The 26,566-nt window shown below is 45.7% G+C and overlaps 1 protein-coding gene across 9 annotated transcripts in view; it reads right to left on the reverse strand.

Moving 5' to 3' along the window:
- Nucleotides 1-26,566, reverse strand: part of LOC143787808 (contactin-4-like) — a 179,832-nt gene that overhangs the window by 7,710 nt on the left and 145,556 nt on the right. For all 9 annotated transcript variants that reach the window (XM_077276876.1, XM_077276884.1, XM_077276878.1 and 6 more), the window contains 12 exons: nucleotides 23,160-23,255; nucleotides 17,426-17,629; nucleotides 17,168-17,270; nucleotides 16,367-16,551; nucleotides 15,929-16,065; nucleotides 15,700-15,829; nucleotides 15,181-15,331; nucleotides 5,520-5,647; nucleotides 5,147-5,322; nucleotides 4,867-4,987; nucleotides 4,074-4,232; nucleotides 3,280-3,429 (listed from right to left, as the gene is read on the reverse strand). In XM_077276876.1, coding sequence (XP_077132991.1) covers nucleotides 3,280-3,429; nucleotides 4,074-4,232; nucleotides 4,867-4,987; nucleotides 5,147-5,322; nucleotides 5,520-5,647; nucleotides 15,181-15,331; nucleotides 15,700-15,829; nucleotides 15,929-16,065; nucleotides 16,367-16,551; nucleotides 17,168-17,270; nucleotides 17,426-17,629; nucleotides 23,160-23,255 — 1,740 coding nt within the window. The remainder of the gene's footprint in view (nucleotides 1-3,279; nucleotides 3,430-4,073; nucleotides 4,233-4,866; nucleotides 4,988-5,146; nucleotides 5,323-5,519; nucleotides 5,648-15,180; nucleotides 15,332-15,699; nucleotides 15,830-15,928; nucleotides 16,066-16,366; nucleotides 16,552-17,167; nucleotides 17,271-17,425; nucleotides 17,630-23,159; nucleotides 23,256-26,566) is intronic.

The raw sequence follows: 26,566 nt of genomic DNA on the forward strand, positions 1-26,566 counted from the left end.
ATGGCGTGTGGTAGGAAACCGGAGATCCAGGAGGAAACCCATATAAACACGGGGAGAACATACAAACTCCTTGCAGGTATTGTCATGGGTGGGATTTGAACACAAGACCCCAGTGCTGTAATTCTGAAGTGCTAACCACTGACCACTGTGCACCATTTCTTTTCTTCTGTTCTTGCTGCTTTCCCTCCAGGATAAGAAAACGTTTACACAACCATATTAATAAAAAAAAAAAATAATCTGATTTTCCTCCAGAAAAAAAAACTGGATTGTCACCCACGTAGCATCTGCTTTCATACAACTAGAAATTAACAACACCAAATACAACTTCCCATGTTACAGGATTGCAATGTATTTCTAAAAATTGGATATCATACGGTTAATCCATAATCTGATTTTGTGTGCAGATTAGCTGAGTCCCATCCGAAATACAGAGACCTGTGCAAGATGCGATAACACCGGTCTGCACGCGGTCAGCTTCTCACACACAGGATGAGGGAACGAAAAATCTCCAAACAAACTGTGACCAAGACCACTGAGAATGAAGCAGATTTTGGTTTTCACATTCTGCCTCTTCAGTGTTTTTGCGCTTTTAGTCGCTGTTTCTATGGTTACTGACGCCCAATTATAAACATTCCGCACATTGTTACATTTTATTGACAAATTCAAAAAGTTTCTGTGATGCCTCAATATTCCCAGCGCTGCCCTTTACTCTCCACACTCCCGCCCCTCATTCTCCACACTCCCGCCCCTCATTCTCCACACTCCCGCCCCTCATTCTCCACACTCCCGCCCCTCATTCTCCACACTCCCGCCCCTCATTCTCCACACTCCCGCCCCTCATTCTCCACACTCCCGCCCCTCATTCTCCACACTCCCGCCCCTCATTCTCCACACTCCCGCCCCTCATTCTCCACACTCCCGCCCCTCATTCTCCACACTCCCGCCCCTCATTCTCCACACTCCCGCCCCTCATTCTCCACACTCCCGCCCCTCATTCTCCACACTCCCGCCCCTCATTCTCCACACTCCCGCCCCTCATTCTCCACACTCCCGCCCCTCATTCTCCACACTCCCGCCCCTCATTCTCCACACTCCCGCCCCTCATTCTCCACACTCCCGCCCCTCATTCTCCACACTCCCGCCCCTCATTCTCCACACTCCCGCCCCTCATTCTCCACACTCCCGCCCCTCATTCTCCACACTCCCGCCCCTCATTCTCCACACTCCCGCCCCTCATTCTCCACACTCCCGCCCCTCATTCTCCACACTCCCGCCCCTCATTCTCCACACTCCCGCCCCTCATTCTCCACACTCCCGCCCCTCATTCTCCACACTCCCGCCCCTCATTCTCCACACTCCCGCCCCTCATTCTCCACACTCCTGCCCCTCATTCTCCGCACTCCTGCCCCTCATTCTCCACACTCCAGCCCTTTATTCTCCACACTCCAGCCCCTTATTCTCCAAGTCTTCTGCCCCTTATTCTCCACATTTCTGCCCTATACCCGGCAGCTGGACATTGGCTTCTGGTCAGGCACGGGACTCATGGCAGCGTCACCTTTTCTTCTCCGGACAATCATTCTTCCAAACATGCCCCTTACTCTCCACACTCCCGCCCCTCATTCTCCGCACTCCCGCCCCTCATTCTCCGCACTCCCGCCCCTCATTCTCCGCACTCCCGCCCCTCATTCTCCGCACTCCCGCCCCTCATTCTCCGCACTCCCGCCCCTCATTCTCCGCACTCCCGCCCCTCATTCTCCGCACTCCCGCCCCTCATTCTCCGCACTCCCGCCCTTCATTCTCCGCACTCCCGCCCTTCATTCTCCGCACTCCCGCCCTTCATTCTCCGCACTCCCGCCCTTCATTCTCCGCACTCCCGCCCCTCATTCTCCGCACTCCCGCCCCTCATTCTCCGCACTCCCGCCCCTCATTCTCCGCACTCCCGCCCCTCATTCTCCGCACTCCCGCCCCTCATTCTCCGCACTCCCGCCCCTCATTCTCCGCACTCCCGCCCCTCATTCTCCGCACTCCCGCCCCTCATTCTCCGCACTCCCGCCCCTCATTCTCCGCACTCCCGCCCCTCATTCTCCGCACTCCCGCCCCTCATTCTCCGCACTCCCGCCCCTCATTCTCCGCACTCCCGCCCCTCATTCTCCGCACTCCCGCCCCTCATTCTCCGCACTCCCGCCCCTCATTCTCCGCACTCCCGCCCCTCATTCTCCGCACTCCCGCCCCTCATTCTCCGCACTCCCGCCCCTCATTCTCCACACTCCCGCCCCTCATTCTCCACACTCCTGCCCCTCATTCTCCACACTCCCGCCCCTCATTCTCCACTCCCGCCCCTTATTCTCCACACTCCCGCCCCTTATTCTCCAGTCTTCTGCCCCTTATTCTCCACATTTCTGCCCTATACCCGGCAGCTGGACATTGGCTTCTGGTCAGGCACGGGACTCATGGCAGCGTCACCTTTTCTTCTCCGGACAATCATTCTTCCAAACATTTCAAACAGTTTGAAGGGGTCTTCATCTGATAAAATATCTATACCTCCCCCTCTCTGGCCTCTGCAGTCCAATCCCTGCATTTCCTGCAGAATGTCAGTCTGTCCTTGATGTTTTTCTTGGTGATAAGTGGCTTATTTACTGTCTTCCTGACACCAGGCAGGCTCCAAAAGCCTTTGTCTCCCTGTACGTACAGGTTCCCTTGACTCCTGCCTGCTGCCATTCCTGCGCAAGCTCTGCACTGGAGATGAACCAATAGCAGAATCCTCTTTAGGAGACGGTCCTGGCACTTGCTGGACTTTCTTGGGTTCCCTGAAGTTTTATTCTGCACAGTAATTTAACCTCTCTCTTTGAAGTTCTATAACATCTGATAAATGATTGATTTAGGGTCAATGTCCTTGCCTGTAAAACCCTTTGTAAAACCCCCTTCATAACAATGTGGAGTTGGGAAAAACGGATGCTATACAAAGTGTAGAAGCAAAACTCTGTTCTTAGGGTGTTACTTTATAAATTCTCCTCCCCGGTGTCCAGACTTCTGCATTGTTATTCTCTTGCGATTGTGTTCACTTTTCATCTTTTGATTTCTCGCAGATTTGCAGATGTTGCCACTTGTTCGGGGTTATCTCCTCATTGTGAAGCTGCTTTCATACAGACATCGAAGGTGAACTAGAGACCAGACTTCCATAAGTGGCTGCCATCTCCCGGCAAGCACCGGCAGCCTCGTCAAGTGGCAATCAATTATTGACCAGTACATTATTATGCCATATTAACGGGGGCTACTCACGGGCTTCTTCTGTTCTCCTCTTGTCGGAGGGGGGGCTGGGTTCTCCGATTCCAATCTGGTTGATGGCGATAACCCGGAATTCATACTCAACCCACGGACTCAGACCGACCACAGTGGATGTGAAGGATCGGCCATCCACAATCTCAGGCACTAGAACAACACAAATAAATGTATCCCAGATGAGGTTCATTATATTTCTAGCTCTCTGTTATCAGCCACCATGCTGGGGAGCGGCTGACTGTAGGAAAGGTGAATACAATCTGGTACTCTCTGTTATCAGCCATTTCAGGTGGGGGAGAGGAGGACGAATAATGTTCAATGGAATGCATGGCACAATTTAAAGCGTAAATCTGGGACTTTAAAAAACAAAAATTGTACCTAAGCACTAACAGACAGATAGCGGCTACCTACCTGCCTGCTGTTGCCTGGCGTCTTTCTCTGCCGGCACAGAGCGGTTACAGATTTCTGCCTATGTCATGTCACCAGAGCGGCTGTTTCTTTTCCTATTGACAGTGCGGCACTACAGGTGTCATGCTGATTGACTGCTGGCTTTCCACGGCCTAATTGGGCGAAGCAGGCTGTCAATCAGCATGACACTTGTAGTCCTGTCAACAGGAAGAGAAACCACTGCTCAGTTGATAGGAAGCAAATTAATCTCCGACACGAGCAGTCAAAGACCGACGCCGGGTACAACAGTCAGGTAGTTGCCTCTTTGAGCATCGACATGCCTATTAGTGATTATGCACATTTTTTTTTTAAAGTCCCAGATATCCCCTTTAAGGAATTGCTCTCACCTGTACTGACTGCTTGCCAGCCCACTGAGAACGGCGTCCGAGCCTGTACCACATACATGGTGATGGGGCTGTGATTGTCCACTCCTGGCATCCAGGATAACTGGGCAGTGGTATCTGTGATTTCCTCCACTGTGAGAGCATCTGGTGGTCCTGGGGGTCCTTCAGAAAACACAAATGATTAATCCCACCATAAAGTCTAGCCTCTCCTCCTGAAGGGTAATTTACAAGTTGGATATAAAGACACAACATATGAAAGTGTCACTGAGGGATAAGTTGTATTATAGTGGCTGTCTTAAAGGACTACAAACAAAACATATGTCTTTAGGTGGATATTTTAAGAATTTTAAAGCCCTAAATCTGGACTTATGCAGCAATCATGTTGACCTCCCTCTTGCTCCACTTAAAGGGATATGAATTCGGTTTAGGAGGATCTCCAATTTTATCCTCTGTTCCTATCCTGGCTTGTTATCAAACGATATCTCTTAAAGGTGTAGAATTGTCTGTAGAGTCCTCCTCAGGCATTCAGACATGATCAGAGACAAAGAGCTGGATTGAGGGGTGACATAAGACCCCATTGCGGTCCCTCATGATGGTTGAAAGATTAACCCTATTAGGGGCAATGAATGCTTACAGATTTCAGCTCTGTAGGAGACCATTGACATGGTAACAAGGAGCAGCGAGAGGGCAGGAGATTATTGAAAACTTAAAATCATATTTTCTGTTTCTGGGTGCAGTTTCATTAGAAAACAATAGTTACATTGATTTTTTATTAGTAAGCTAACTCCATATTTACCTCTGACGATGAGATCAGCTCCTGCAGACAGTTTATCTACACTAGTGTGCACTAGACAGATGTATTTCCCAGCATGCTTCAGCTGGATACTCCTTATCATTAGGTCACCAGCAGAGTCTTGCTGTGGAAGAAAAAAAATGATGAGAGCAACTTGGAAACATGAAAATACAATCAGAAAAATCTCTGAGATCACCACCTCCACATACAGATACAAGAAGTAGAAGATCTCAGCTGTGCCCTGAACAGACGGAGCACAGGCTCCTATAAGTAGCATACTCACTCCTCCAACTCGCTCAAAGTGTTCTCCATCTTTCTGGAAGTCAATTAATTGTCCATTGAAGACCCAGGAGAAGGAGATGTCCAGAGAGTGGTCGTGAGAGACCTGACAGGGCAGTACGATGCTCTCTCCTACTGTGACATCCATACTGGAAGGAGGCACCAGAACCTGTGTAGGATCTAAGATGCAACAGAGGCAAGGCGGTCATATTGGGATCTCATCGGCCTTGGTAGTGAAAATGGTAACAAACAGCATATCTTGTTTCGGGGAAAATGTCCATGATCACTGAGAGTCTCAGCAGTAGGACACCTCATGATCAGTTTATCATTGGAGGACCCTTCTTACAGAGAAACTTGCTAGTAAATATATTGCTCACCCTTCACCACCAAAGTTCCTGTGCTGCTGGCAGTGCCGAAGTGATTGGTGGCCGTACATGTATAACTACCAGCATCTGCCTTGGTGAGGTTAGAAATCTTCAAACTTCCATCATCTAAAATTGCAATTCTACAAAGAAACAAACAGACAAACAAACCGTAAAATCGGATTATTCCCTGAATATAGCTGTATAACGATAGATGTTTGTAGTGAGCTCCCCCTAGTGGTGGCTGCAGACAGGATCTTATCATGTATCTCTGTATACAGGGAGCTCCCCCTAGTGGTGGCTGCAGACAGGATCTTATCATGTATCTCTGTATACAGGGAGCTCCCCCTAGAGGTGGCTGCAGACAACATCTTATCATGTATCTCTGTATACAGGGAGCTCCCCCTAGTGGTGGCTGCAGACAGGATCTTATCATGTATCTGTGTATACAGGGAGCTCCCCCTAGTGGTGACTGCAGACAGGATCTTATCATGTATCTCTGTATACAGGGAGCTCCCCCTAGTGGTGGCTGCAGACAGGATCTTATCATGTATCTCTGTATACAGGGAGCTCCCCCTGGTGGTGGCTACAGACAGGATCTTATCATGTATCTCTGTATACAGGGAGCTCCCCCTAGTGGTGACTGCAGACAGGATCTTATCATGTATCTCTGTATACAGGGAGCTCCCCCTAGTGGTGGCTGCAGACAGGATCTTATCATGTATCTCTGTATACAGGGAGCTCCCCCTAGTGGTGGCTGCAGACAGGATCTTATCATGTATCTCTGTATACAGGGAGCTCCCCCTGGTGGTGGCTACAGACAGGATCTTATCATGTATCTCTGTATACAGGGAGCTCCCCCTAGTGGTGACTGCAGACAGGATCTTATCATGTATCTCTGTATACAGGGAGCTCCCCCTAGTGGTGGCCGCTGTCATGAATCCCAATGGCTAGGGATAGCAAGGGACAAGCAAAGTAATACAAAATATCGGACGAGCTCTAGGGTGATGGAACCTGGGCTGACCGCTGCCCTACGCCTGACAAACGCAACTAGAGATAGCCAGGGAGCGTGCCTACGTTGGTTCTAGACGCCACGCACCAGCCTAAGAGCTAACTAGTACTGCAGAGAAAATAAGACCTCACTTGCCTCCAGAGGAATGAACCCCAAAAGGTATAGTTGCCCCCCACATGTATTGACGGTGAAATGAGAGGAAGGCACACACATAGAGATGATATATATAGGTTCAGCAAATTGAGGCCCGCTGTAAACTAGAAAGCAGAACGATACAAAAGGGGTCTGAGCGGTCAGCAAAAAACCCTCATCAAAAAAACCATCCTGAGATTACAAGAACCCATGTGCCAACTCATGGCACATGGGGAGAACCTCAGTCCACTAGAGCTACCAGCTAGCATAGAGACATAATAAGCAAGCTGGACAAAAAAACCAAACAACTGAAAATCAGCACTTAGCTTATCCTGAAAGATCTGGGAGCAGGTAGGCAGGAACCAAACAGAGCACATCTGAATACATTGATAGCCGGCAAGGGAATGACAGAAAGGCCAGGTAAAATAGGAAACACCCAGCCTCTGATGGACAGGTGGAAACCAAAGGCCGCAACCCACCAAAGTCACCCAGTACCAGCAGTAACCACCAGAGGGAGCCCACAAACAGAATCCACAACAGTACCCCCCCCTTGAGGAGGGGTCACCGAACCCTCACGAGAACCCCCAGGGCGATCAGGGTGAGCTCTATGGAAGGCGCGGACCAAATCAGTCGCATGAACATCGGAGGCGACCACCCAGGAATTATCCTCCTGACCATAACCCTTCCACTTAACCAAATACTGGAGTTTGCGTCTGGAAACACGAGAATCCAAGATCTTCTCAACAACATACTCCAATTCTCCCTCCACCAGCACCGGAGCAGGAGGCTCAACCGAAGGAACAACGGGCACCTCATACCTCCGCAACAACGACCGATGGAACACATTATGAATAGCAAACAATGCTGGGAGATCCAAACGAAAAGATACAGGGTTAAGAATCTCCGAGATCCTATAAGGACCGATGAACCGAGGCTTGAACTTAGGAGAAGAGACCTTCATAGGGACAAAACGAGAAGACAACCACACCAAATCCCCAACAAGAAGTCGGGGACCCACGCGGCGACGGCGATTAGCAAACTGCTGAGTCTTCTCCTGAGATAACTTCAAATTGTCCACCACCTGATTCCAAATCTGATGTAGCCTGTCCACCACCACGTCCACTCCAGGACAATCCGAAGACTCCACCTGACCAGAGGAAAAACGAGGATGAAACCCCGAATTACAAAAAAAAGGAGAGACCAACGTGGCAGAACTAGCCCGATTATTAAGAGCAAATTCGGCCAGCGGCAAAAAAGCAACCCAGTCATCTTGATCAGCAGAAACAAAACACCTCAAATAAGTTTCCAAGGTCTGATTAGTTCGCTCCGTCTGGCCATTCGTCTGAGGATGGAATGCAGACGAGAAAGACAAATCAATGCCCATCTTGGCACAAAACGTCCGCCAAAATCTAGACACAAACTGGGATCCCCTGTCAGAAACGATATTCTCCGGAATCCCATGCAAACGAACCACGTTCTGAAAAAATAAAGGGACCAACTCAGAGGAGGAAGGCAACTTAGGCAAGGGCACCAAATGAACCATCTTAGAAAAGCGGTCACACACCACCCAGATAACGGACATTTTCTGTGAAACCGGGAGATCAGAAATAAAATCCATGGAAATGTGCGTCCAAGGCCTCTTCGGGATGGGCAAGGATAACAACAACCCACTGGCCCGAGAACAGCAAGGCTTAGCTCGAGCACACACTTCACAAGACTGCACAAAGGTACGCACATCCCTAGACAAGGAAGGCCACCAAAAAGACCTGGCCACCAAGTCTCTAGTACCAAATATTCCAGGATGACCAGCCAACACAGAAGAATGGACCTCGGAGATGACTCTACTGGTCCAATCATCCGGAACAAACAGTCTTTCTGGTGGACAACGATCCGGTTTATCCACCTGAAACTCCTGCAATGCACGTCGCAAGTCTGGGGATACGGCGGACAATATTACCCCATCCCTAAGGATACCAGTAGGCCCAGAGTCTCCAGGAGAGTCAGGCACAAAACTCCTGGAAAGAGCATCTGCCTTCACATTCTTTGAACCTGGCAGGTATGAAACCACGAAATTGAAACGAGAAAAAAACAACGACCAACGAGCCTGTCTAGGATTCAAACGCCTGGCAGACTCAAGGTAAATGAGATTCTTGTGATCAGTCAAGACCACCACACGATGTTTAGCACCCTCAAGCCAATGACGCCACTCCTCAAATGCCCACTTCATGGCCAAAAGCTCCCGATTACCCACATCATAATTGCGCTCGGCGGGCGAGAATTTTCTAGAGAAGAATGCACATGGCTTCATCACCGAGCCATTAGAACTTCTCTGTGACAAAACCGCCCCCGCTCCAATCTCGGAAGCATCAACCTCAACCTGAAAAGGAAGTGAAACATCTGGTTGACACAACACAGGAGCAGAAGAAAACCGGCGCTTAAGTTCCTGAAAGGCCTCCACGGCCGCAGGAGACCAATCAGCAACATCAGCACCCTTTTTAATCAAATCAGTCAAAGGTTTAACAATACTGGAAAAATTAGCAATGAACCGACGATAAAAATTAGCAAACCCCAAGAACTTCTGAAGGCTCTTAACAGATGTAGGTTGTGTCCAGTCACAAATCGCCTGAACCTTGACGGGATCCATCTCAATAGTAGAAGGAGAAAAAATGTACCCCAAAAAAGAAATCTTCTGGACTCCGAAGAGACACTTTGAGCCCTTCACAAACAGAGAATTGGCCCGCAGAACCTGAAACACCTTCCTGACCTGTAAAACATGAGACTCCCAGTCATCAGAAAACACCAAAATATCATCCAAATACACAATCATAAACTTATCCAGATATTCACGGAAAATATTGTGCATAAAGGACTGAAAGACTGACGGAGCATTGGAGAGTCCAAAAGGCATTACCAAATACTCAAAATGGCCCTCAGGCGTATTAAATGCGGTTTTCCACTCGTCACCCTGTTTTATCCGCACCAGATTATACGCACCGCGAAGATCTATCTTAGTGAACCACCTAGCCCCCTTAATGCGAGCAAACAAATCAGTCAATAATGGCAGTGGATACTGATACTTGACTGTAATCTTATTCAGAAGGCGATAATCTATACAAGGCCTCAGGGAACCATCTTTTTTTGCCACGAAAAAAAAACCTGCTCCCAGAGGGGACGAAGATGGACGAATATGTCCCTTTTCCAAGGACTCCTTAATATAATTCCGCATAGCAGTATGCTCTGGCAGTGACAGATTAAATAAACGACCCTTAGGGAACTTACTGCCAGGAATCAATTCTATAGCACAGTCACACTCTCTATGAGGAGGGAGCGAATTGAGCTTAGGCTCCTCAAAAACATCCCTATAGTCAGACAAAAACGCAGGGATCTCAGAAGGAGTAGATGAAGCGATTGAAATCGGAGGTGCATAATCATGAACCCCCTGACATCCCCAGCTTAACACAGACATTGTTTTCCAGTCCAGGACAGGATTATGAGTTTGTAACCATGGCAGACCAAGCACTAGTACATCATGTAAATTATACAGTACAAGGAAGCGAATCACCTCCTGATGAACGGGAGTCATGCGCATGGTCACTTGTGTCCAATACTGCGGTTTATTCATAGCCAATGGTGTAGAGTCAATTCCTTTCAGAGGAATAGGAACTTCCAGAGGCTCCAGACTAAAACCGCAGCGTTTAGCAAATGACCAATCCATAAGACTCAGGGCAGCGCCTGAATCCACATAGGCATCGACGGAAATGGAAGACAGTGAAAAAATCAGAGTCACAGACAAAATGAACTTAGGCTGCAGAGTACCAATGGCAAAAGATTTATCAACCCTTTTTGTGCGTTTAGAGCATGCTGATATAACATGAGCTGAATCACCACAATAAAAACACAATCCATTTTTCCGCCTATAATTTTGCCGTTCACTTCTGGACTGAATTCTATCACATTGCATAGTCTCAGGTGCCTGTTCAGAAGACACCGCCAACTGGTGCACGGGTTTGCGCTCCCGTAAACACCGATCAATCTGAATGGCCATAGCCATCGACTCATTCAGACCTGTAGGCGTAGGGAACCCCACCATAATATCCTTAATGGCCTCGGAAAGACCATTTCTGAAGTTAGCAGCCAGGGCGCACTCATTCCACTGAGTAAGCACCGACCATTTCTGAAATTTTTGACAATATATTTCCGCTTCATCATGCCCCTGAGAGAGGGCTAATAAAGCCTTTTCAGCCTGAATCTCCAGGTTAGGTTCCTCATAGAGCAATCCCAATGCCAGAAAAAACGCATCCACACTGAGCAATGCAGGATCCCCTGGTGCCAATGCAAATGCCCAATTCTGAGGGTCGCCCCGTAGGAACGATATAACAATCTTGACCTGTTGAGCAGGGTCTCCAGAGGAGCGAGATTTTAAAGAAAGAAACAATTTACAATTGTTCCTGAAATTCAGGAAGGTAGATCTATCTCCAGAAAAGAACTCTGGAATAGGAATTCTAGGTTCAGACATGGGAGTGTGAACAACAAAATCCTGTATGTTTTGAACTTTTGCCGCGAGATTACTCAGGCTGGAAGCCAAACTCTGGACATCCATGTTAAACAGCTAATGTCAGAGCCATTCAAGGGTTAAGAGGAGGTAAGAAGCAGCTAGACAGCAATTAAGGGCTAGGCAGCAAAACTCTGAAGGAAAAAAAAAAAAAAAAAAAATTTCCCTTAAACACTCCTTTTTCTCCTGCTTCAGCCCAAACAATTAACACTTTGTGGGCCGGCTATACTGTCATGAATCCCAATGGCTAGGGATAGCAAGGGACAAGCAAAGTAATACAAAATATCGGACGAGCTCTAGGGTGATGGAACCTGGGCTGACCGCTGCCCTACGCCTGACAAACGCAACTAGAGATAGCCAGGGAGCGTGCCTACGTTGGTTCTAGACGCCACGCACCAGCCTAAGAGCTAACTAGTACTGCAGAGAAAATAAGACCTCACTTGCCTCCAGAGGAATGAACCCCAAAAGGTATAGTTGCCCCCCACATGTATTGACGGTGAAATGAGAGGAAGGCACACACATAGAGATGATATATATAGGTTCAGCAAATTGAGGCCCGCTGTAAACTAGAAAGCAGAACGATACAAAAGGGGTCTGAGCGGTCAGCAAAAAACCCTCATCAAAAAAACCATCCTGAGATTACAAGAACCCATGTGCCAACTCATGGCACATGGGGAGAACCTCAGTCCACTAGAGCTACCAGCTAGCATAGAGACATAATAAGCAAGCTGGACAAAAAAACCAAACAACTGAAAATCAGCACTTAGCTTATCCTGAAAGATCTGGGAGCAGGTAGGCAGGAACCAAACAGAGCACATCTGAATACATTGATAGCCGGCAAGGGAATGACAGAAAGGCCAGGTAAAATAGGAACCACCCAGCCTCTGATGGACAGGTGGAAACCAAAGGCCGCAACCCACCAAAGTCACCCAGTACCAGCAGTAACCACCAGAGGGAGCCCACAAACAGAATCCACAACAGGCCGCAGACAGGATCTTATCATGTATCTCTGTATACAGGGAGCTCCCCCTAGTGGTGGCCGCAGACAGGATCTTATCATGTATCTCTGTATACAGGGAGCTCCCCCTAGTGGTGGCCGCAGACAGGATCTTATCATGTATCTCTGTATACAGGGAGCTCCCCCTAGTGGTGGCCGCAGACAGGATCTTATCATGTATCTCTGTATATAGGGAGCTCCCCCTAGTGGTGGCCGCAGACAGGATCTTATCATGTATCTCTGTATACAGGGAGCTCCCCCTAGTGGTGGCCGCAGACAGGATCTTATCATGTATCTCTGTATACAGGGAGCTCCCCCTAGTGGTGGCCGCAGACAGGATCTTATCATGTATCTCTGTATACAGGGAGCTCCCCCTAGTGGTGACCGCAGACAGGATCTTATCATGTATCTCTGTATACAGGGAACTCCCCCTAGTGGTGACTGCAGACAGGATCTTATCATGTATCTCTGTATACAGGGAGCTCCCCCTAGTGGTGACTGCAGACAGGATCTTATCATGTATCTGTATACAGGGAGCTCCCCCTAGTGGTGGCTGCAGACAGGATCTTATCATGTATCTGTATACAGGGAGCTCCCCCTAGTGGTGGCCACAGACAGGATCTTATCATGTATCTCTGTATACAGGGAGCTCCCCCTAGTGGTGGCTGCAGACAGGATCTTATCATGTATCTCTGTATACAGGGAGCTCCCCCTAGTGGTGACTGCAGACAGGATCTTATCATATATCTGTTTATACAGGGAGCTCCCCCTGGTGGTGACTGCAGACAGGATCTTATGTATACAGGGAGCTCCCCCTAGTGGTGGCTGCAGAAAGGATCTTATCATGTATACAGGGAGCTCCCCCTAGTGGTGGTTGCAGACATTATCTTATCATGTATCTCTGTATACAGGGAGCTCCCCCTAGTGGTGGCTGCAGACAGGATCTTATCATATATCTGTTTATACAGGGAGCTCCCCCTGGTGGTGGTTACAGACACAATCACAAATGAATTTTATGTTTCTCAATGGTTAAGGAGAAGATTTGTAGCTGTGCATCAGTAGACGTTTGCTGTGACCCCTATAAAGTAATATAATGAAAGTATTCAGCTTTGAATTTTGCCAGAGTAGCCCGTTAGGTTTACCCTCATGCAGCAGAGCCGGTTGAGAGCCGCGTGTTAAGTACAGGCCATAGTCCATATGTTTTCATTATCTGCGCAGTCTATGAATATCCAGTCATTCAGCTGGTTAATAGGAATTACAGACGGCGCTGGATTCGTTCGGAGCTTCAGGAAAGGAGTCTGAAGCTAAAATTCTCTGAGAGCTTCTAATGAGACTGAAATAGCTGCGCTGCAATGAGACATTAGCCGACATTCATCCCCGGCCAAATCCCAGCAGCGACTGCGCCGACTCTATTCTGTGGCACAGCTGCGGATCGCCTGCACAGAAACGCCATTAAGTCTCTGGGTGAAGCGCGCAATCTCTTCCTGAGCATTAAATCCTGTATCAGCCGCGGATAATACGTCCTCGTCAGACTCCGATGACTCCAGACGCCTCTTATCAGATGGGAAATCACAGCTTTTTCTTCTATGGACAATCGATTTTATTTCTGCCTTTTCCCATTTCTTGCCTCGCCGCCTTCACCAGTCTCAGAAAGACAAAGGGGCTTATACAGAAATCCACCGAAAATAAGGGACCCCAATCATAATCTGATGACACGACGTCCGGCTGCTCGATCGCCCGGTGATCAAATCCAACCCACAGCAGAGCATGGGAGCAAGGGTTTCATTTCCCTGCAGCGCCCCCACAGGAGAAATGAAGAATTGCACAATTCCAACTGTAATCAATAGGCCATCTGTATAATACACGGACATCTTGGGTCCTCCAGCAACATATTGCCCCAAAAGTATATAAAAAAATGTTATTTTTTCTAAGCCAGACGACCCGTTTAACATGAATGAGGAACAATTATCAGTGAAAAGTGAACAGACGTCTATTGTCACAGAAGAAATCCTGTATTGCAGAACATTATATTAAAGGGGATGAAAACTTTTGCAATCAGTTACTTCCAATGTAACTTCAGTTTCAGAAAAAGTCAAATATAATCCACCGTGATTCAAAGTCATTATAGAAGAAAATGTGACAAGTCCAAGGAGGGTGAGCACTTTTGCAATCAGTTACTTTGCGTTTCAGATTGGTCATGAATATTTGTTTTCTGTTCATCATTGTCTGAGAAAAAAAAAAGTCCATTCCACTTCGATTCAATGTCATCACAGAATATAACGCGAGGGGGTGAATACTTTTGATGAGCGTTGTAGCTAAGGAGAAGCTGGATAATATTTGTTTTTGGAGTGAACGTCTTTCTCATCACCAGAGACAACATGCATCGGTCAGATAATGTCCTGAACTCCAGTGACCTTGGCTGGAGGAGATGACATAAGTTGGACGGGACCCATTTTTGAGCTTGATCCAGGGCCGCCGAGGAGAGGAATATTATTAAGTAATGAAGCTTCAGAGCTGTGGCTCCAGTGAAGACATTTGTAGACTTGTTGCAGCAGATGGTCACATTACAGCAGCAGATGGCACAAAACAAGTTAAAAGTGAACATCGAGTTTTTGGAAAAAATTGAGGGAAAGTTGAGAAATGACCCCCGAGCTGAAACCAAAGTCAATAATTTTGTGTGAGAACAGAAAGGGCATGAGCGGATGAGTGCACGATGCCGAGGCTGTTCCTCAAGAGGGCCATGGACAGCAGAAAATTATGGCAGCCCACCATAGATACTACAGGGCCAAGTCAGTTCTCATGTAACATCTCCAACTAAACTGAGATGTCCAGGACTCCCACTGTGCCAGTGACTTCCTGAGGGTCTTCATACTGACTCGGCACCATCTACTCATGGCAACCTCAAGGTTTGATTCCGGCATTCGGAAAGATAAGCTTATTTTTACTACAATTGTATCAACTAACATTTGCTCCATTAACTCACCTTGCGTTAGGCCGCACCAAGTCCCTTCCTTTCTTCCAGTTGATGGTAGGCTTAGGGGAAGCTCTAGGCTTGCACTCAATCAGAACGAAGCCCCCGACTTTTCCTAAAGTCACTCGTCTAACAAAGGCTGAAGAAAAGTCTGGACCCACCGCTGAAACAATAAAATAGGTTACAAAAGTTGCGGGGAATGTGTTGCGGGCACAAAGATTACGAGCATCCCCCCAGTGGAATTATTAAGGACTTTAAAAACCGAGCACTCCTGCTTTTCAAGTCTAAGCTTCAGCGGTTCCCTGGCTGACTATTCATGACAGACTGCTGACATCTCTGAAATGTATGCAGGACACAGAAAAGATATGGAGGCCTGACAAATGACCCCATTACGGTCCCTCTCAAACCTGGAGTCTCTTAGTGAAGGACATACAGAATTATTATGGGATATTCATCAGAAAGACTCATACTTGCAGAATCATGATTCCAGTTATTGCATTAATTTGATGTCACATATGCGTGTGTACTCACCGATGACACGCAGCTCGGCGCTGGAGTATATGGTCCCATGTTTGTTTTCAGCTAAACACTGATACATTCCTGAGTCTGAGCTGTTCACGGAGGTGATGGTGAGACTCCCGTGCTCTATCTGGAGACGGCCCTGAGGAAAAGAATGAGGGACACAGTGTATCTAATCCTATCAGGTGATGCTGTCTGCTAAGTCTGTGTATCTAATCCAGTCCGGTGAGATACTGCTTACCTTGCTCTGCAGGCGTTGGCCATTTTTCAGCCAGGAGTATGTTGGCTTTGGTTGCCCACTGGCTTTACATTCTAATAATATGTTCTCCTCGATGGCGATATGCGCATCGTTAATTTTTTGGATCCAGGCGGGAGGAGCTGCAGATGACATTACAATATGTGTCCATTTCCTCTGCATTTAAAAGTATTCCCCACTGCAGGGAGACACTCTGATATTGCCATTATTTCTGTATTCGGGACCTCACAGGAAACCTCCTGGAGTGGTCCTGAACTATTCAGACATGGCGTCTGCTCTGGGGAAAGCTGGGTGACCAATACGTCCGCCACTGTCCCTCCCCGCCTCCTGGAGGCAGCCCTGTCTAGGACTGATATATCTTCGATCAGTATATAATGGGTCTGTATATTTTTGGTGATTGTGCTTATTACGCCCTAGTCATACCAAAGTACGTGAGCTGCCCTCGCACCATGTTCTTCCCCCGCGTATTCTCCGCCACACATTCATAGGGGCCGGCGTCTTCCTGCTGGAAGTTGGGAATCTCCAAAACTCCGCTGGATCGGTGGCGTCGCACTTTGCGAGATATGGCTTTACCGTCCGCCCTCCTCCAAGTGATTGTCGGGACCGGACTATGGGTAGATAGAAAGCAGAAGTGGCAGGTGGAGATGAGGGTAACAACCAATACGGCAGCCATTACATCATTCAGGAAAGTTGTCTCCCAGAGTGCGGAGGGGAACTGGGAATGGGCGTAATTCAGGATTGAGGACAAACCCTGAGAAAATGTCCGAGATTGGGGAAATTAACTCCTGTACTGGGGAAGGAAATTAACGTCCGGTGACATTCTTCGTTTTTGCACTCAGAGCGATTTTCATGTTTCACTTGGTTTATAGCAAGCGGCTGAAATTGTCAATTGCAGAAATCGATTGTTTCCTGCCCTTAGTGGAGTATTGTTTGTGTAAGGTGGAAGGTCATGAGGGTTAAACAATGTATCACCCTGGATGAAACAATGTATCATTTTAGATTAAACAAGGTATCGTTTGTAAATAAACAACGTATCCTACAGGATTATACAATGTATCACAATGGATTAAACTATGTACCACCCATATATTCTAATAGGACATGTGCTCATGGGAAATATTCTGTAAAGATCTCCCCTTATGTGCAGCCAGTACTCAGACTGTGCCTCCTGGTTCATGTATATAAAATAATCATTTAGTCGGAGCTTTATAAATTGTGACTTACTTTCCCAGTGCAAAACACTCCAGTTTGACCGTGGAGCCCTTCGCTGCGGCCACAGTTTCTGGGAAATGCACCTCGATTTTTGGCTCATATTCTCCCATCACTCCTGTAGACAGACAAGGACGGTGAGAAGACGCCGTGTGCAGGACGCACAGAGAGACACGATGTAGAAGACGCAGGTGAAATGTGGCATTTTTTAAGAAAAGGAATAGAAGAAGCTAATGTAATGTTTTTGTGCTGACGGCGCTCGCTGGCACGTACCGTCCGTTCGGAGGGTGAGCGGTGTGCTGGGCCCCAGCTCTCGTGTGTTCGTCACCGTGTTTGTCACCACACACGTGTAGTTTCCGGAGTCAGGCGGCTCCACTTTGGCGATGTAAAGATTCCCGGTGACTTGTGACACGAATCTGCGGTTGTCTTGCTGCACGAATGGCGGATACTCATTAAAGATCCAGGCATAGACCAGCTCTGTGCGGTGAACGGGAGATGAACAACGTCCAAAATTCAGCCGCAAAATATAAAATCACATAACAGGCACAATATCACCGCCATATATAACATCACACACCGGGGGCACAATACAACCGCAATATATAATATTATACACCGGGGGCACAATATCACCGCCATATATAACATCACACACCGGGGGCACAATATAACCGCAATATATAATATTATACACCGGGGGCACAATATAACCGCCATATATAACATCACACACCGGGGGAACAATAGCACCGCCACAGGGCAGGACTGGGACTAAAATTCAGCCCTGGCATTTGAAGGTACACAGGCCCACTTCTCACATGGTGACTGTATAATATCTTTGTACACTTGTAGGTTACAAGAAGTGAGGGGAGTGTAACACGACTATATAACATATAATCACCGCTGTATCCAGCATTACAGCTCAGTCCCCATAGAATGTAATACGGCACAGCCCCCATAGAAAGTAATGCAGCCAGCCCCTATAGAATGTAATACAGCACAGCCCCCATAGAATGTAATACAGCCAGCACCCATAGAATGTAATACAGCACAGCCCCCATAGAATGTAATACAGCACAGCCCCCATAGAATGTAATACAGCACAGCCCCCATAGAATGTAATACAGCACAGCTCCCATAGAATGTAATGCAGCACAGCCCCCATAGAATATAATACAGCACAGCCCCCATAGAATGTAATACAGCACAGCTCCCATAGAATGTAATGCAGCACAGCCCCATAGAATGCAATGCAGCACAGCCCCCATAGAATGTAATGCAGCCAGCCCCTATAGAATGTAATACAGCACAGCCCCCATAGAATGTAATACAGCCAGCACCCATAGAATGTAATACAGAACAGCCCCATAGAATGTAATACAGCACAGCCCCCATAGAATGTAATACAGCCAGCACCCATAGAATGTAATACAGAACAGCCCCATAGAATGTAATACAGCACAGCCCCCATAGAATGTAATACAGCCAGCACCCATAGAATGTAATACAGCACAGCCCCCATAGAATGTAATACAGCACAGCCCCCATAGAATGTAATGCAGGCAGCACCCATAGAATGTAATACAGCACAGCCCCCATAGAATGTAATACAGCACAGCCCCCATAGAATGTAATACAGCACAGCCCCCATAGAATGTAATGCAGCACAGCCCCATACAATGTAATGCAGCACAGCCCCATAGAATGTAATGCAGCACAGCCCCCCTAGAATGTAATGCAGCACAGCCCCCATAGAATGTAATACAGCACAGCCCCCATAGAATGTAATACAGCACAGCCCCCATAGAATGTAATGCAGCACCCCCCCTATAGCCTCACAATCCAGTTATCACTCATTGATATATAATAATAATAATAATAATAAAAAAACACTCTACTCACCTTTCCTCTGGCCCCGCGCTGCTCCTGGCTCCGGTCTCAGCAGCTGCAGTCTGCCCGCCCGACACACAGCAGGTGCGCGATGATATGACGTCATCGCGCACCCGCAGTGTCAGCGGCAGGCAGAGCGGGGAATGATGGGAGAGGGAGCGTCAGCAGAAACGCTCTCCTCCATCATTGCATTCAACTGCAATGCGGGGCCGCGAGTGCGCCGACAGCGGGGGGAGTGCGCCGACAGCGGGGGGAGTGCGCCGACAGCGGGGGGAGTGCGCCGACAGCGGGGGGAGTGCGCCGACAGCGGGGGGGGGGGGGAGTGCGCCGACAGCGGGGGGGTGTAGTGCACCGCCAGCGGGGGGGGGGGGAATGCGCCGACAGCGGGGGGAGGGGGAGTGCGCCGACAGCGGGGGGAGTGTGCAGACAGCGGGGGCAGTGCGCCGACAGCGGGGGCAGGGGGTGTGGTGTGTGTGCCGACATCGGGGGGGGGGGGGGAGTGCGCCGACAGCGGGGGAAGAGTGCGCCGACAGCGGCACACTCGAGCTGCCCACTACTGCCACCAGCCCTTTTAGCATTTGCCAGAACTGCCCGATGTCCAGTCCGGCCCTGCACCGCCATATATAACATCACACATCGGGGGCACAAGATCACTACCATATATAATATCACACACCAGGGGCACAATACAACCGCCATATATAATATCACACACCGGGGGAACAATACAACCGCCATATATAATATCACACACCAGGGGCACAATACAACCGCCATATATAATATCATACACCGGGGGAACAATACAACCGCCATATATAATATCACACACCAGGGGCACAATACAACCGCCATATATAATATCACACACCAGGGGCACAATACAACCGCCATATATAATATCATACACCGGGGGAACAATACAACCGCCATATATAATATCACACACCAGGGGCACAATACAACCGCCATATATAATATCATACACCGGGGGAACAATACAACCGCCATATAAAATATCACACACCAGGGGCACAATACAACCGCCATATATAATATCATACACCGGGGGAACAATACAACCGCCATATATAATATCACACACCGGGGGCACAATGCTCCCCCCATATATAATATCGCACACTGGGGGCACAATATAACCGCAATATATAACATCACACACCAGGGGCACGATCAAGGTCGGACTGGCCCACCGGAGAACAGGAGGATTCTCCAGTGGGCCCAGGCACTGACATCTTCTGGCATTCAGGGCCGGCAGCTGCCAAGGGCCCCCGCTGCCACAGGGGCCCCCAGCCAGTGTCATGTCGCTAATAGCACACTACGCAACGGTTATGGGGTCCGGTGCTAGCAGAGCACCAGTGATGGAGCAGCGCGTGACAAGAGGCAGGAGCTGGCTGCTGTGGCTAAAGCCTGTGCCCGCTGCTTAGGAGAAATGAATATTCACTGCTCCCCACACCCATGGTCGTGGGGAGCAGTGAATATTCATTTCGCTTTAGCAGCGGGCAAAGGCTTTAGCAGCAGTTGCCGGCTCCTGCCTCTTGTCACGCGCGGCTTCACCGTTGCTGCTCCCCAGCGAGCGCCGCATTCAACTGTATCGGCATCATAGATGCCGATACAGTTGAAAGCGATAATGGAGGAAAGAGTGTCAGATGATCCTCCCTTCCCCATCATTTCCCTCTGCCTCTTACACAGCCAGTGAGCGATGACATCACTTTATCGCGCACCATGCTGTGTGTGTCGGGCAGATGACAGTGCAGCTGCTGAGAGCAGAGTAGAGCTGGGATCAGCGGAGGAACGAGGAGGAGAAGTGAGTATTGTGTTTTATTTATACACTAGATTGTGGCCCGATTCTAACGCATCGGGTATTCTAGAATATGCATGTCCTCGTAGTATATGGACAATGATGATTCCAGAATTCGCGGCAGACTGTGCCCGTCGCTGATTGGTCAAGGCAACCTTTATGACATCATCGTCGCCATGGCAACCATTATGACATCTACGTCGATACTGTGCCCGTCGCTGATTGGTCAAGGCCTGGCGGCCTCGACCAATCAGAGACGCGGGATTTCCAGGACAGACAGAAAAACCCTTAGACAATTATATATATAGATCAGTGAGTGAATACTGATGGCCATAATACTGTGCAGGGGGCTACATTATATTCGATGAGGGGGGCTGCATTATATTCTATGAGGGGGCTGCATTATATTCTATGAGGGGGCTGCATTATATTCTATGACGGGGGCTACATTATATTCTATGAGGGTGGCTACATTATATTCTATGAGGGGGCTGCATTATATTCTATGAGGGGGCTGCATTATACTCTATGAGGCTACATTATATTCTATGAAGGGGGCTACATTATATTCTATGAGGGGCTGCATTATATTTTATGAGGGGGTTATATTATATTCTATTAAGGGGGCTACGTTACATTCTATGAGGGGGGCTGTATTATACTTTATTAGGATGGCTACACTACATTCTATGGGGGGGCTGCTTTATACTATATTAGAGGGGCTGCATTATATTCTATGGGGAGTGCTGCATTATACCCTATGAAGGGGCTGCATTTTATTCTATGGGTGGCTTCTTTATACTATATTTTGGGGGGCTGCATTATATTCTATGGGGAGGGCTACATTATAACTTATGAGGGGCTGCATTAAATTCTATGAGGGGTTACATTATATTATATGAAGGGGTTACATTATACTCTATGAGGGGGGCTTCGTTATATTATATGAGGGGGTTACATTATATTCTATGGGGGGGCTACATTATATTATATGAGGGGGTTACATTATACTCTATGAGGGGGCTGCATTATATTATATGAAGGGGTTACATTATATAATATAATGCAGCCCCCCTCATAGAGTATAATGTAACCCCTTCATATAATATAATGCAGCCCCCCTCATAGAATATAATGTAACCCCCTCATATAATATAATGCAGCCCCCCTCATAGAGTATGAGGGGGTTACATTATATTCTATGAGGGGGGCTAGATTATATTATATGAGAGGGTTACATTATATTCTATGAGGGGGCTAGATTATATTATATGAGTGGGTTACATTATACTCTATAAGGGGGGCTGCATTATATTATATGAGAGGGTTACATTATATTCTATTAGGGGGGCTAAAACAACCCCTGCTACATAATTAAGACGTGTACTACCTTATGTTATACCCTGATATTAGTGTGTTTTACCACACAAATGGTGGTCTTGTATTTATTTCTATGTAGATACATAGTGGGCCCCAAGAATGATTTTCTATGGTGAGCCCAAGGTGCTCTGGTCCGACGCTGGACACAATGCTTCCCCTTATATAATATCACACCACCCTCCATATATAACTATAATTTCACGATATAGGACTTTCCATATACAATGTGATGGGGGCTGCATTATACCTTATGAGGGGGCTACATTATATTCTGTGAGGAGGGCTGCATTATACTCTATGAGGGGCCTACATTATATACAGAATATTGCTGCCATACATAACCGCAGTAAGGGCTCAGTGTCGGTGAAGCAGAATCCTGCACCTGTTTCATAAATAATGTTTTCAGATCTTCACTAGATCCCAGATCTCTGCTTGCTGTGTGTAAGATTACCATTTCCATTCAGATGTAGAGAACCTGTCCCCACCGCCTCGTGTTCTTTGCTTGCAACAATTGTATCGACGAGTCTCCACAATGTGTGAACTAATCAGCCCTGATTCCAGGATGATACAATGTATCTCCCACAGCAAACACAAAGATTTTAATGAAGAGAAAGGGAATCAATCTTAGAGAGCAGAACATGGATGGAGATTTCTTGCATGCAAGAGAGAATCTTGGGAACAGCTCGCTGCCATCACAGATGGGGAGCTGCACGCTCATTAGAATATGAGGCGAGCAATTAATAAGATTTCCATGGAAGATTGCAGCGACCACCTCAGCTGTCACCTTAAAGTGATCACGTGACCAGACATTAGGAGGCGCCATAGTCTACGGCTGCCGCTACCCATGTGACAGCAAACAGTGCAGAGAATAAACAGCAGAGGGCGCTCCATTATAAGTAATCAATGTAGATTCACCTCCAGAATGAGCAGGAGGACCGCACAGCAGCACCATCCCCTGTCCCTCCCGTACATACACCGTACTGCGGGGCCGGGTCTGGAATGAATCGAGATCTGCAGGGAAGAAACATTCACATAATTATACCCGACTGCAATCACAGAAAGGCAGAGAAAAGCCTGAAAAATAACAATGGGGAAATAAAAGTCAAATTTGCAAACAAAATAAAACACCAGACACTGATACAGGTCATAATAACCTAATGCAAAAGAGGGAAGAACCCGCACACAAACATAATACTGTCAATTCAGAGATGTTCTCTTTTCCAAAGGGAGCAGTATTATAGTAGTTATATTCTTGTACATAGGAGCAGTATTATAGTAGTTATATTCTTGTACATAGAAACAGTATTATAGTAGTTATATTCTTGTACATAGGAGCAGTATTATAGTAGTTATATTCTTGTACATAGGGGCAGTATTATAGTAGTTATATTCTTGTACATAGAAACAGTATTATAGTAGTTATATTCTTGTACATAGGGGGCAGTATTATAGTAGTTATATTCTTGTACATAGGAGCAGTATTATAGTAGTTATATTCTTGTACATAGAAACAGTATTATAGTAGTTATATTCTTGTACATAGGAGCAGTATTATAGTAGTTATATTCTTGTACATAGGGGCAGTATTATAGTAGTTATATTCTTGTACATAGAAACAGTATTATAGTAGTTATATTCTTGTACATAGGGGGCAGTATTATAGTAGTTATATTCTTGTACATAGGAGCAGTATTATAGTAGTTATATTCTTGTACATAGAAACAGTATTATAGTAGTTATATTCTTGTACATAGGAGCAGTATTATAGTAGTTATATTCTTGTACATAGGGGGCAGTATTATAGTAGTTATATTCTTGTACATATGAGCAGTATTATAGTAGTTATATTCTCGTACATAGGAGCAGTATTATAGTAGTTATATTCTTGTACATAGGGGCAGTATTATAGTAGTTATATTCTTGTACATAGGAGCAGTATTATAGTAGTTATATTCTTGTACATAGGAGCAGTATTATAGTAGTTATATTCTTGTACATAGGGGCAGTATTATAGTAGTTATATTCTTGTACATAGGAGCAGTATTATAGTAGTTATATTCTTGTACATAGGGGCAGTATTATAGTAGATATATTCTTGTACATAGGGGCAGTATTATAGTAGTTATATTCTTGTACATAGGGGCAGTATTATAGTAGTTATATTCTTGTACATAGGGGCAGTATTACAGTAGTTATATTCTTGTACATAGGGGCAGTATTACAGTAGTTATATTCTTGTACATAGGGGCAGTATTATAGTAGTTATATTCTTGTATATAGGGGCAGTATTATAGTAGTTATATTCTTGTACATAGGGGGCAGTATTATAGTAGTTATATTCTTGTACATAGGAGCAGTATTATAGTAGTTATATTCTTGTACATAGGAGCAGTATTATAGTGGTTATATTCTTGTACATAGGGGGCAGTATTATAGTAGTTATATTCTTGTACATAGGGGCAGTATTATAGTAGTTATATTCTTGTACATAGGTGGCAGTATTATAGTAGTTATATTCTTGTACAGAGGAGCAGTATTATAGTAGTTATATTCTTGTACATAGAGGCAGTATTATAGTAGTTATATTCTTGTACATAGGAGCAGTATTATAGTAGTTATATTCTTGTACATAGGAGCAGTATTATAGTGGTTATATTCTTGTACATAGGGGGCAGTATTATAGTAGTTATATTCTTGTACATAGGAGCAGTATTATAGTAGTTATATTCTTGTAGATAGGAGCAGTATTATAGTGGTTATATTCTTGTACATAGGGGGCAGTATTATAGTAGTTATATTCTTGTACATAGGGGCAGTATTATAGTAGTTGTATTCTTGTACATAGGAGCAGTATTATTGTAGTTATATTCTCGTACATAGGGGCAGTATTATAGTAGTTATATTCTTGTACATAGGAGCAGTATTATAGCGGTTATATTCTTGTACATAGGAGCAGTATTATAGTAGTTATATTCTTGTACATAGGGGCAGTATTATAGTAGTTATATTCTTGTACATAGGGGCAGTATTATAATAGTTATATTCTTGTACATAGGGGCAGTATTATAGTAGTTATATTCTTGTACATAGGCAGCAGCATTATAGTAGTTATATTCTTGTACATAGGGGGCAGTATTATAATAGTTATATTCTTGTACATAGGAGCAGTATTATAGTAGTTATATTCTTGTACATAGGGGCAGTATTATAGTAGTTATATTCTTGTACATAGGGGGCAGTATTATAGTTGTTATATTCTTGTACATAGGGAGCAGTATCATAGTAGTTATATTCTTGTACATAGGGGGCAGTATTATAGTAGTTATATTCTTGTACATAGGAGCAGTATTATAGTAGTTATATTCTTGTACATAGGGGGCAGTATTATAGTAGTTATATTCTTGTACATAGGAGCAGTATTATAGTAGTTATATTCTTGTACATAGGGGCAGTATTATAGTAGTTATATTCTTGTACATAGGGGCAGTATTATAGTAGTTATATTCTTGTACATAGGGGGCAGTATTATAGTAGTTATATTCTTGTACATAGGGGCAGTATTATAGTAGTTATATTCTTGTACATAGGGGGCAGTATTATAGTAGTTATATTCTTGTACATAGGGGCAGTATTACAGTAGTTATATTCTTGTACATAGGGGCAGTATTATAGTAGTTATATTCTTGTACATAGGGGCAGTATTATAGTAGTTATATTCTTGTACATAGGAGCAGTATTATAGTAGTTATATTCTTATACATAGGAGCAGTATTATAGTAGTTATATTCTTGTAAATAGGGGCAGTATTATAGTAGTTATATTCCTGTACATAGGAGCAGTATTTATAGTTATATTCTTGTACATAGGGGCAGTATTATAGTAGTTATATTCTTGTACATAGGGACAGTATTATAGTAGTTATATTCTTGTACATAGGGACAGTATTATAGTAGTTATATTCTTGTACATAGGGGCAGTATTATAGTAGTTATATTCTTGTACATAGGGACAGTATTATAGTAGTTATATTCTTGTACATAGGGACAGTATTATAGTAGTTATATTCTTGTACACAGGAGCAGTATTATAGTAGTTATATTCTTGTACATAGGGGCAGTATTATAGTAGTTATATTCTTGTACATAGGGGCAGTATTATAGTAGTTATATTCTTGTACATAGGAGCAGTATTATAGTAGTTATATTCTTGTACATAGGGGCAGTATTATAGTAGTTATATTCTTGTACATAGGAGTAGTATTATAGTAGTTATATTCTTGTACATAGGAGCAGTATTTATAGTAGTTATATTCTTGTACATAG

Source organism: Ranitomeya variabilis, chromosome 8 (genome assembly GCF_051348905.1).
Source record: "Ranitomeya variabilis isolate aRanVar5 chromosome 8, aRanVar5.hap1, whole genome shotgun sequence".
Classification (NCBI taxonomy): domain Eukaryota; kingdom Metazoa; phylum Chordata; class Amphibia; order Anura; family Dendrobatidae; genus Ranitomeya; species Ranitomeya variabilis.